A 13,162-nucleotide genomic window follows, 5' to 3' on the forward strand; every position below is an offset into this window, starting at 1 on the left:
ATGAAATTATGAATGGTATATATTGTTCAGTGTTCACAGCGAGTGAAGTCAAAATTTATGGGATTTGTTAAACATCGCCCGCGTTTTTCTACATAAAGCCCACATTTTTTAAAAATGTTGACATTATTGCCCTTGTTTTAATTTTTACCGAAAATAAAATTTTTCACTCATAAAAAATGTGGAGCAGGACTGGATCGCCGAGTGAAACCGAAGAGCCCTCAACGTCGGGTAGATGCACCGGAGAGACGCCGTTGACGCCGGAAAAGGAGGTACGAAGCCATCTAAAACCACGAATTGGCGGCTGGCGTCCTGCCGGGACGCCGTGACCGTAGTGGTGGCGCCTAGCCAGGACGCCGCCACCGTGGCTCTGGCGCCTGGCCAGGACGCCGCCACCGTGGCCGTGGCGTCTGGCCAAGACGCCGCCGCCACGGTGGCGGCGTCCTGGCCAGGCGCCACCGCCACGGTGGCGGCGTCCTGGCTAGACGCCACCACTACGGTCGCGGCGTCCTGGCTAGGCGCCACCACTATTTTTTTTTTTTTTTTTTTTAATTTAATTTAAAATTTGTTTATTTTTTTTTTTTGTGTTACAATTTTTTTCTTTTTTTTTTGGTTTTTTTTTTGTTTTGTTTTTAATTGTTTTAATTTGTTTTTGTTTTTAATTTATTTATTTTTTATTTTTTTTTTTACAATTTTTTTCGTTTTATGTTTTTTTTTTGTTTTTATTTTTTTGGTTTATTTTTATTTATTTAATCTAAAGTTTTGTTTATGTTTTTTATTTTTGTGTTTTGTTTTTTTTTTTTTTTTTTGAATACTTTTTGTTTATTTCTTTGTTTGTTGTTTATAATTTATTATTGTTTTTGCTTTTGTGCTAATGTTGTGTCAAATGTATTAATTTAATCTACTCTTATGTGATTATATTTATATGTTATTGTTGCAGGATTATGGTGGAGACGGAAATGATTATAGTGGGATTTTTGTACACGATGGTCTGTTCGAAGATGCTCAACAAGCGGTTGATTGGGCGAAACAGGTTGCAATTAGATCAGGTTTTTGTTTAGTAGTAGCAACTCATAAATCTCAACGGGATGGTAGAATGGATCGCATTTTGAGATGCGACCGTTATCGCAAAAGGGAGGAACGAGATTTCAGTCAAGCGATTCGGTTTGATACAAAGCGGAAAGGTTGTGGGTGTCAGTTCAGAGTAAAGGTTCGACAACAGCAAAGGGGTGACGGTTGGGAAGTGAAGAGTTACGGTAAATGGGGGTATCACAACCATGAGATGATCGCATATGAAGTGGGTCATCGACAGTTAAGTGGCCTAAGTCCTGCTGCGAAACTAATTGTAAAAGAAATGAGTGATGCTCAAGTGAAGCCTGCTAAAATATTAGCATCTGTGTTGGAGAAATTTCCTGAAGACCAGCCAAACCGAAGACACATCTACAACGTCAGACATAAATTGAGGTTTGAACGGTCAGAGGGAAGGAACCCTATACAGCAGCTTCTACACCAGGCACAAGCACGTGGTTACCTGTACTGGTTTGAATCTGATGAAGACACATCGGAGGTGACTCATTTGTTCCTTGTGCATCCTGATTGTGCTGATATGATTTCGTCTTGGCCATCTGTGATTCTGATCGATTCAACGTACAAGACAAACAAGTATAAGTTTCCACTGGTTGAGATGGTTGGGATGACTCCAACGAACCAGAACTTTTTGATTGGTTATGCAGTTATGAAGGATGAGACGGTTGCGAGTTACCGTTGGGTGTTGGAGAAGTTGAGAAATTACATCGGCCCAAGTGTTCAGCCATCGGCCATCGTCAGCGATTGTGAGGGAGGTCTCTTTGCCCCTATAGCGGAGCTGTTTCCGGAGTCGAGCCATTTACTGTGCACATGGCACATCAACAAATGCGTGAAAGTCAAAGCCTACAACCTTTTCAACAAGAACTTAGATTCAGCAGAGAGATTGGTAAATGGTAAGTGGCGGAAGATCCTGCAAGCTACCACGGAGGCAGAGTACGACCGAGCCTTGGATAACTTCAAGGATGCATACCAATGGTGCCCGGCAATCGTAGACTATGTGATGCAGCAGTGGGTGCCTCAGAGGGAAAAGTTTGTCAAATATTGGACAAACCAAGTTCTTCATTTATCGCCACGTGCCGTGGTCGTACATCGTCATCAAGTGGTAGTCAAACATCTTCGTCGGTGAATATGCCCGGCACCGGTACGGTACTTTAGTTTAATTTACTTTTTAGAGTGTTTGTTTAGTTTTCTGCTAACTTGTTAATTGTGTTTTTTGATGTGTGCAACAGGCAGAATGGACATTGAACATTTTCCATATAAAGACAGGATCCCTAACATCATGATGCCGTTCCTGGACGGGTGGAATGATGTGGTTGCAGATGGTAACTGTGGATTTCGGGTTGTGGCTGATGTGTTTCAGATGGGTGAAGACAACTACGGTTTAGTGCGTCAGTTGATGTACAGTGAAATCGCCTCAAACCGAGCTGTTTATCGCCACGTGTACGGACAGGACTTGGATAGGTCTCTGCAGCGTATCCGGTGGGGAGGAGGACGTTGCGGTCAAAATCATTGGTTCGACGCGCCCCTTGATCTCTTCGCCGTTGCAAACATCTACAAGTGTGCAGTGATGCATTTCGGCCTTGGTTTGCATGGTCGAGCTTACTATCCGTGTACCACGGTTCTGCCTTGGTGTTCGCGTGAGACCGTCACCAGACCGGTAAGAGAGGTTGCTATTGGATTTCTGGGGCCGTCATACAGACATTTCATCCGACTGGACCTGTCACCCGATTTTCCGGTCCCACCGATTATACCAACGTGGTACACCATTCGTACAGCAAGCGTAGAGGGCTGGGATGCGTTATATCATGACCGGGTGCAGCAGTGGAACAATCTAGTTGCCTTTTCTATGTGACCTAATATTGCTATTGCTATGTTTTTCCCATTTATTTAATTTTCGGATTCTAATTTTCGTATTTAGTTTTCCCATTTAAATGTGAACCTGTATTTAGTTTTCGTATGCCCACTAATTACAACTTAAAATAAAAGTTATAAAAACTAAAAATATAATGTCAAATTCTAAGAACTTAAAATAATAATTATAAGAACAGATAATGTTAACTTTTACAAACAACTAGGAAAATGTTTTATAAATGCACTGCCGACATATCAATAATCTCTCTGTGACGCCCACTGCCACTGCTCAAGGGCCCGTTCCAGTTCATCAATAACAGCTCTGCCTGTTGCAGTTCATCAATAACAGCTCTGCCTGTTGCAGTCATCAATAACAAAGTGAAAAATATAAAATTATAAAAACTTAAAAAAAGAAGAACATCAAAATTTTAAAAAAAATTTATAACAAAAAAAAGGGAACATAAAATTTTTTTTAAGTAAAAAAACTAATTCAAAAAAAAAAAAAAAACAAGAACAATAAACAAGAACATAAAATTAAAAATTAAAAAAAAAAAAAGAGGAACATAAAATTTTTTTAAAAAAAACCAACAAAATTTAAAACAAAATAAAAAAAAAATCAGAAACATAAAATTTAAAATTAAAAAAAAGAAAAACAAATTTAAAAAAAAATCAAAAAAAAAATAATTATTTTCGAAAATTAAATTTCAAATTTAAAACCAAAAAAAAATTAAAAAAAAATAAAAAGGCGGCGGCGCCTAGGCCAGACGCCGTGACGGTGGCGGCGGCGTCTAGCCCAGACGCCACTACCACGGCGGCGGCGCCTAGGCCAGACGCCGGTGCCGTGGTTCTGGCGCCTGGGCCAGACGCCATCGCCACCGTCACGGCGTCTGGCCTAGGCGCCGCCGCCGTGGTAGTGGCGTCTGGGCTAGACGCCGCTGCCGTGGTGGTGGCGTCTGGCCTAGGCGCCACCACCGCCTCCGACCTTTTTTTTTTAATTTTTAAACACAAAATTAATAAAAAATACCTTCTCGCCGGGAAACCGCTGTCCACCCGCCGCCTGTGCCGCCACTTCCTTGCCGGGCCGCCTCGACATCGCTCGGAAAGTTTTTTAGAGAGAGAAAGTGGAAGTAGAGAATTGAGAGAAGAAATTGTGTTTTTTACTTTGAGGGCAAAAGTGACAATTCACTCTAATTTTGTGGGCTTTATGTGGAGATTCGCGGGCGATGTTTAGCAATTGAGAAATTTATTCACACTTATTTCTCTCAAAAAACCCGAATTTATTAATTAAAATATCCATTTTTACTCTTTGCATTTCATACTTCACTCCTTGTGCATGCTGTATCATTTCTCACATTATTGGTGTACATCTTTATCATAAAAACAAAAGAATGATATAAACTATCATGAGTTCATCACTGCTCTTAAATTTGCCTTATTTATTTTATTTATGGATCTTGTGTGGGGAGTAAAATTGTACCTATATGATCCGATATTCCAATGAGTTTAACAGGAATAAGAATTTGGGAATAAGGTGGGATTGAAAATGGAAATAAATGGGCTAGAATTTATAAAAATAAGGTAAATACTTGCGTTTTTTGGTGTTTAGAGAGCCATAAAGACGGGTGATGAGAGTCAATCCTAAAATCTCTTGGAATCGGGCAGATAAATACCTTATGTGGTTGGTGATGATATGTAGGGATGATAAAATGATATCACCAAAATAACCTTAGATACAAAATTTAACCATTTGTTTTACCTTTAGTATTTTTACTACTATCCACATATTCTCCTTTCACTATTTTTCGTAATACATAATAATATATGCATAAGGAGAAACATAGTCAATGAGTTGTTGATATATACTTTTCAAATTAAATATGATTGGAATGTTAATGGTAAAAATAGTGAATCCGCATAAAAATAAGAAAGTGCATCATTTTTTTTTTTGGAAAAATTCATGACAATAATCCGACCTTTAGCCCATTCTTTTTTTAATAATCCGACCTTTCGATTATTATTTAATAATCCAACCTTTGGGGGTCTTTAATTTTTATTGGTCCCATTTGACTAGAAACCGGTTGAAGAGGTAAATTTTTTTTTTTTTAAGTTTAATTTACACATGTCACAATTTGCTTTGTCCAAAATTAATAAAAAAATTAAAAAAAAAAAAACCACACCCCTGCCACCACCTTCCCAACCACCCCTGCCACCATCCCCTCTCCTCCTCCCCTTCACGCAACTCCCCTCTCCCCCAGCCCAGAAATTGGACGGCCGGCGTCCAGCTCACCCACCGCCGGCCGAACCACCCCCTATTACTCCGACCTCCCCTTAACCGTCGCCCCACCCATCCAAACGAACCCTAACCCGCGAAAACCGCAACCAACACCTCTACCTTCCCTCACCGCAACCCCTTCCCAACCACCGCAGCCCCGAAACCACCTTTACCATGATTTCTGACCCCCATAAACCCTATTCCCCCACCTAACACCACAAAATGGGCTGTTGTGCAGTGGTGGCAGTGAAGGAGCGAGTGAGGGAGATGCGGGGGCGGGGGTGGTTCGGTTTGCTGGTGATGGTAGGGCAAGAGCAGGGGGAGAGGGAAGGGGAGGTAGGCCGGCGGCCGGCGGCGCGTCTGCCGGAGCAGGTACCGGCGGCAGGGGGCTGGCCTGGCTGGTGGCTGGCTGTTTTATTTTATTTTATTTTTTTTTGTTTTTTAGATTTTTTTTTTGTTTTAATTTTTTTTGACCAATCACAGGCCGCCACATGTCATGTAACCTGTTATAACAGGTTACATGACCGGTTGAGACCAATAAAAATTAAAGACCCCCAAAGGTCGGATTATTAAATAATAATCAAAAGGTTGGATTATTAAAAAAGAATGGGCTAAAAGTCGGATTATTGCCATGAATTTTTCCTTTTTTTTTTTTTGAAGAAGTATATCATATTTTAATTGTTTATCTAAAATGGGTTAATACTCCAAACATCAAAATGATTTATAAGCAAATGTGAACTTGGTTCACAATTACACAAAATGTGCAAATAAGAATTGGTGTGCAAATGATGCTTTACCTCTTTCTATTACTTTACACTCCCAGGGAAAACCTGTCAATCCCGTCTGTATTCTCTGTCATGATCACTTGGAGACAACTTTGCATTTATTTCGGGATTGTACGTTTGTTTCTCATCTCTTGACCACTAGTCCCCTAGGACTCCAGAGTTCTTCTTTGAGTGTTCACTCGTTTACTCATTGGCTCACAAAGTTGATTTCTGATTATGGGAAGTCGCGGAATTGGGGTAGTCTAGCCACTTTGGTCTCTCTTTTGTGGGCTATTTGGCTTACTCGTAATCAAGTTGTTTTAGACAGGCGGTTTGGTCTCCTGCTTCAATCCTTCATATTTTTGCAGAATGGGGCTCGTGGAGTTCGGAGGCTACTACGTTTTCTAGCTCTATTTCGTCTTTCCGGTGATACCAGTCTCTTTGTCCTTCTCCTATTACGTCTGGTTGTTTACATGGCTCGTATTCCGGTATTGCTGATTGTCGTATAGCTTTGATGGTGCTTGGAATAGTTGTGATCAAACTGCGGGGGTAGGTTGGATTTTCCGAGAGGAGCTTTCCCCTACTGTGTTGGACGGGTGTGCTTGAGCCTGTCGGACTTCGTCAGCCTTACAACCGGAGTTACAGGCTTGCTTTGGCTTCTTCAGGCTGCTAGGGGAAAGGGTTTTTTTTGCCCTCTTCTCTATACGGACAACACAATTCTGGTTTCCATGTTATGTCGCTCGTGCTCAGATGATATTTCTTGTGTTTGGTTGTTAGGGGCTATCAGAGATATTCTGTTACAATTTGATTCCTGTTGGATTCGTAATGTTCCTCGTCTCTGGATTGCTCTAGCTCACTGGTTGGCTATTCGTGCTCATCAACATCGTTTTCTCTACTGGTCTATTTGACTGGTTGTTTGTTTTGGTTCTCCTGTTTTTAGTTTAATCTGTTCTTTCGTGTTTTCTTGTTTTATTTAGCTCTCAGGTTGTACTTTTGTTCCATACTAGATTAATTAGCCCCGTGTGATGCACGACATAAAAACTTTCTTTGAAATAAATATATTTTTTACATGTACCTCATATGAGAAAAATTATAGAAACATAACTATTAATTGCAATGCTATTTAGATCTAAATAATTTTGAATAAGAGTAAAAATTTAAGCAAATTATACAATACGAAGTACTCTTTAACCGGGAGTAATTATATTTGGAAGCCAAATAGTCACTCAAAAATCCATAATACCATATAAAATATGGAGTAATATAATATATTAATTATCTTAAAAAAAAAATTATAATATACTGTAATAATTTAAGGTAAAAACAAGGGTCTTTAAAAAAAAGTAAAAATAAAGATAAGAATATGATGTCAGCAATTGATTTAGGTGGAAAATTTTTGTACCACAACTTGACATGTGTACAATTTTTAAAGGGATGATGTCAGCGGTTGTTATTTTAGTAATATTTATAGATATGAAATCTTTGTTAAAAAAAAAGATTTGGCGTTATTACTATGGAGTTTTTTTTTTTTTTTTTTTTTTTTTTTTTTTTTTTTTTTTTAATTTGGGAAATAAGATCTTGCTTTAATAAAGGATGATGATATATTATACAATATGTAGCTTTCAAGGCTATAAGATTATAAATAAGCGTTTTAAATTTTTAGCTTAGTATTCATATAGAAATGCGTGTTAAAATCACGCGTAAAATGTTGTAATGAACACTTTTTTTTCACTCTTAGTTTAGTATTCATATAGAATTGCTAGAATGAGAAAGGAGAAAACCACTAATCTCTTAACACATCACCTTGATTTAAAATTCAAATTCCCTCCTCTTATTCTTAACTTTCTCATATTTTGACAATGACATGTGTTAGGATATTATTAGCTTTCTCATTTCTCATTCAAGCAAATCCTTTTATATATATATATATGTATATATATATATGTATGTATATATATATATATGTATATATATATATGTATATATATTTATATATATATATATGTATATATATATATATATATATATATGGGATCATGTGAGAACACATCCCTTATGTGAGAACCTTTTTATATGTGAGGACTCATTATAACCGTTGGATCAATTACATCCAACGGCCACAATTAATCCCAGTCAAAAAAGAAAAACCCTCCAATGTTTAATTTCGCCCCCTTCGTAGTTTTTACACTGTACCCCTTTCTCTCTTTCTCTACTCCATTGAATTATTCGTTGAAGCGGCTTGTGAGCTTTCCTCCTCCATTGAAGCAGCTTCTTTGGTAAGATACTTTTTTTAAATATCAATTTCACAATCTAGGGTTTCGTTAACTTAATTGTCAGTATGATCAATTTAGGGTTCAAATTATTGGACAATTACATTGATAATTATGCCATATTTGATTGCTAAACAAAACCCGATGTTTGGACGAAACTATGAAAATGGAATTTATTTCCCATAATCTAGTCTTAATTAATGTGAGGAAATGTTTAGAAGAGTGTTTTTGCGAGAAATTTAGGTTCTGTTCCTATGAACTTACAAAGTAATTTGGCTACAGATTGATTTCAATTTCACTAGTTTATCGTTAAATGCTTTTGTTAATTTAGGGTTCTTTATAGTGTAATTCGAATTTTTATTTATAATTTCTGAGGTTATGGATGATTATAGAGATTGATTTTGTCAATTTTGGTACTTGCATTTCACTAATTTGTGCTTAAATTTTGATGCACACTAAGTGTTTGACAATATTCCCCAATGAATCCTATTATTTTATCAATTTCAAATGTAGTATATATTTAATTGATGATCTTCTTATTTAATATTCCCCAAGATGTTTGATGCACACTAAGATGTTTGATATGTCATGTAGAACTATCATAATTTATTGCCTTAATTCTATACAGTATACACTGACCTCTGACTGACTCTATACCGCCTATTTCCTTTTAATGTGTATTTGGGCTTCAATCATTATGCATTAATATGTCTGTGATATATGAGTATTCACATGCTGCTACCATAAGCACCAAGCATCTTGTTTAAATGAATATGGCACTTACATGCTGTTGTTTTGAGTAATGCGGCAAAAGTACTAATAATAGACAAATAAGGAATCGATTGATAAGCAGCATAAATGTATGCTATTTTGTAGTTATCATCTTTTGTTTCCCTGGTTGCAGTTTCTCAGGGAATCAATTGAGCTGTGTGGTAGAGATCTTCACCATCCTTATGTAGCTAAAGCTAATAGTGCAGGTATATTGGTTCTTGAGTATTTGGTGATTATATGTTTGTATCTATGTCTTTCAAAGTTGGCGACTCCTGAATTATAGTTAAGAAGCTATTGCTTTGAACTGATTCTGTTTTTTGTTGACAAGTTATTCAAATAAAAAAAATTTGGAGTTATGTTTGGAGTAGTTGGAGGGCTTATTAGTATAATACTGATTGGATGTGTGCTGTAACTGTCGTTTTTCATTTGCAAGAGTAGAATCACAAGATACAGACGTGAAGTCTACGTTGATGTTGCAGGTCGTTTCATAAATCTCCCTTTTAGTTGGTCACTAATTTATTATTTTTTTTTTTTAAAAGGTGTGTTAATATGTCTTATAAACATTTCTCATAGTCAAATTATTTTAAAGTATTACTATGTATGTTTAATATCTGCTAACCTTATCATCAGTTTGATTGGTATTGAGTGGTAGTTTCTTTATACTCGTACATTATTGGGCTGATCCACATAGATATACATAGGGTTCAACTTCTCAAGATCACATAGATATCAACCAAGTGATCACATAGATATGAAAAAGAATATGGCACTTACATGTTTGTATTTTTTTTTCTTTTTAGACGATGGTTATATTATACTTTTGATCCCACCACTGCTTTTGGGGTTATACTATTGCCTTGTAATGTGTATTTGGGCTTCAATCATTATGCATTAATATGGGGTATATAATTGTTGTGTTTTTGCAGTTTGAGCAGAAAGCAAATGAGGTGGTGGCAGCACTTCCCTGGGTTAGAAAAGTGAATGTCACGATGTCTGCCCAACCTGCTAAACCAGTTTTTGGGGGAGATCTTCAAAGGGCTTGCAGACAATTTCAAACATTGTGGTTGTTTCTAGCTGTAAAGTAAGAGCCTTGTGTTCCTGTCAACTAATGTCTGTCTTGGATTCTTAGACTAGAAAATGTTGTTTCACGGAAAGTTGGATCAAGTTATATATTGTTTAACAACTATCTTGGCTATCATTTTGGGTTAACAGCTATCTTGGCTATCATTTTGGGTTGATGTGAAACACATTTTGTTCAACAAATTTTGTCTTGGCTTGTCCAATTCTTTGTTCATTTTTTGCTCATATGTCAAATGAGCAAAAAACATTTATACTCATTTGTCAAATAAGCAAACACTTCTCCGCTCATTTGTCAAATGAGCAATAATTCTCTTCTTATTTGTCAAATAAGCAAACAATTCTCTTCTCATTTGTCAAATGAGCAAACACGTTTTTGCTCATTTATTAAATGGGCAAATAATTATTTGATTATTTGTCAAATGAGCAAATAATTTTTTGTTCATTTGTCAAATGAGCAAATAATTTTTTGCTCATTTATCAAATGAGCAAAAATGTGCAAATAATTTTTGCTCATTTATCAAATGAGCAAAAAAATTCAATGCTCTTTTGTCAAATGAGCAAACTATTTAATGCTCATTTGTCAAATGAGCAAATGATTCTTGCTCATTTTTTCAAATTAATGCTCATTTGTGAGTGTGTTTGAATGTTTTAAATACGTTAGCCTACTAGCTCAAGGGTAGAGCATTGTGCAAATGCATAAAAGATGTGGGTTCGAATCCCACGTAGGTTCATTTATGTAATGTGGAGACACAAGTTTGTAGTGTGAGCAAAGAAATGAGCAAACTACACTCAATTAGCATGTAGAGTAGTGTGAAAATGCAGAGTTTGAAAATTTTGAATAGTTAATGAAATTTATTTCTTTTGGCTATTGGGAAAACAATACAAAAGACACCCATTGCTGGAAAAGGAACACCTATTATTTGATCAAGAGGAAGTTCCCTAGGCTAATTCGTGCTAAAAATTTCGGACATTGCATAAATCATATTATAATTATAAGACATGTACTCCCTCCGCACACGGTTATCTGCAACAATTGCCCAAAATGGATGCTTCTATTATTTGCAACAATTTATTTTCTTTCCTTTTTGGTAAAATTTCAGCAACAAATTTACAATATTGCCCTTACTTAAAAATTTAAACATCCCTTACATATCCTTAATGACATACAGTAAACTCCTAATAATCTACCCCCCCTTAATGACTCCCTCCAGAATTAAAAACCCCTCATCTCCCCTATCCAACTCCCAACCACCCCATTCATTGAAGTTGCTTCAATCTTCATTAAAGCTCTGCCCAGATTAATGGTGTAATATGGATATCTCCAGATTTTTTCAATAAAACCTGTTCGTCTTCTTTTTTTTTTCTCATCTGGGTGACCCCTTCTCTCTCCTCTCTTGCAATACTTGTTCTTCACTTTCTCCGATTGAAACCCTAGTCCCCTACATCTTCAGATCTGCTCCAAATTATGAGCAACCACAAAGATCTACGTGAGTCCCCTAAACAACAAATTCCTGAAAGTGATGATGTCCCTTCCTTCACTCGGTACAAATTGCAAAGAGGATCTGGGTTGTTAAAGCCCGTCCGTCGCCGCTCAGCCTCTTTTTCTAGTTTCAGCCATGGAAAAAGAGGGGCGAAACTTGTAGAGTATATCTCGAGTGATGACTCAGCGGAGGAGGGTGCGACGATTTACAGAGAGAAAAGGGATGTGTTGGTCGTTCCTGACTCTCCACAAGGTTCTAGTACAAATCTCCCTAAAACGGGGTGAAGAAGGAACCTATGGTGGTTATTGAGGTTCCCTCTTCACCAGGGGAGGTGACGAGGGTGTTCGCTGACCCTCCAACTGTTAGGGCCACCCCTGGCTCCGGCAGTGGGAGGAAGAGGGCCAGATCTGTCTTCAGCGTCGATTTCTCTGACTGGGACCCTAACTACATGTCCTATTTTAAGGGACAAGTACCCTCATGACTTCCCCCCTCCAATTGATGCTGCAGCGTAACTTCTAACCCTAATTTTGATTTCTGTTGTTAGTTGGTATCTGTTTGGCATGATAAAATTGTCGATGTGGGTGTTCAGTGATTGTTTGATTCCCCTGTTAACTATGTTGTTGGATTATACTCATTGCATGTGTTTGGTTCTAAATTTGTTTAAGTTCTTGGTTTATGAAACAACGTTTGTTGTTCACAGTTCTGTGGATTTGTTGATGTTTTCTGGTGGAAGTTTTTATGTAGGTCAGTTTGTTGTTGTGGTTGGTTTTGATATGTGAGTGTGAGTCCTTTGAAGAGAAGCCTGTCGGATTATGTTAGTTGCCTGTGTTTGATTTTAATGTTGGATAATTATGTTGTTTGTGAAAGGGTGTTTGTTTGGCACAGATCTGTGGATTTGTTAATGTTTTTTGGTGAAAGTTATTATGTTGGTGAGTTTCTTGTTGTTGTTGGTTTTGATATGATGGTTTCTGGTGGTTGAATTGTGTTTTGGTAAGTATGTTGTTGATGGTCTATGTGAATGTTCTGTGTTGGATTTTGATTAAGTTTGTGGTTAGTCCATGGCCAAGGGAATGAAAATTGATGAATGATGAGTCTGTGGTTGTTTGTGTGGAGTCACATTTCAATGTTGCCTTATTTTGCTTGCAAGTCAGTGCCTCTGTGTTTGTGATTGAGTCCCTAAAAAAGGATGTTTCCTGTGCATGAATTCCAAATGATGAAGGGACACAATTTGAGCATGCTTTGTGGGTTAGTTTTGCTCCAACAAGTGCATTTTAAACCTTGTTGTTTGAGGTAACAACCTACACATAGCAACTGAAAAAAAAAAACATCCCTGATGGAATTCATACTTGAATATTCATTCAGCCCATTCATTGAGTTGCACACAAAAACCTTCATTTTCACATCCATTACACAGAATCTTTCACTATATGACTGCCTAAAGACAAGATATTTAATGTACCAAAATACACATAACCAAATCATAATAAGCATTTAAACAAAAACGGATGCTTACTTTACACAAAAAACTGTTGTGAGCTCATATTTGGTTAGGTGTGGAAGTCATGTTGTCTTTGAAAGCTAGTGTTGTGT

General features: G+C 37.3%; 1 protein-coding gene and 1 long non-coding RNA gene across 2 annotated transcripts; one reads left to right on the forward strand and one right to left on the reverse strand.

Annotated features, from left to right (window-relative positions):
- Nucleotides 1–1,672: 1,672 nt before the first annotated feature.
- Nucleotides 1,673–2,996, forward strand: LOC110704476. Its single transcript, XM_021882260.1, has 2 exons — nucleotides 1,673–2,224; nucleotides 2,313–2,996. Exons 1-2 carry the CDS (start codon nucleotides 2,056–2,058, stop codon nucleotides 2,933–2,935), a joined length of 792 nt encoding a protein of 263 aa, XP_021737952.1. The 5' UTR covers nucleotides 1,673–2,055; the 3' UTR covers nucleotides 2,936–2,996.
- A 91-nt stretch (nucleotides 2,997–3,087) lies between these two features.
- Nucleotides 3,088–4,070, reverse strand: LOC110704477. Its single transcript, XR_002507962.1, has 2 exons — nucleotides 3,959–4,070; nucleotides 3,088–3,289 (listed from the first exon to the last, which is right to left on the reverse strand). It is a non-coding gene; the product is annotated as an uncharacterized LOC110704477 (long non-coding RNA).
- Nucleotides 4,071–13,162: the final 9,092 nt, after the last annotated feature.

Source organism: Chenopodium quinoa, unplaced genomic scaffold (assembly GCF_001683475.1).
Source record: "Chenopodium quinoa cultivar QQ74 unplaced genomic scaffold, ASM168347v1, whole genome shotgun sequence".
NCBI classification, from domain to species: Eukaryota; Viridiplantae; Streptophyta; class Magnoliopsida; order Caryophyllales; family Amaranthaceae; genus Chenopodium; species Chenopodium quinoa.

Bases quoted from the DNA above. Each gene is read 5' to 3' on its own strand.
- LOC110704476 (XM_021882260.1), top strand. From the start codon at position 2,056: ATGGTGCCCGGCAATCGTAGACTATGTGATGCAGCAGTGGGTGCCTCA. The intron at 2,225-2,312 runs GTACGGTACTTT...TGTGTGCAACAG, and splicing joins GGTGAATATGCCCGGCACCG to GCAGAATGGACATTGAACAT.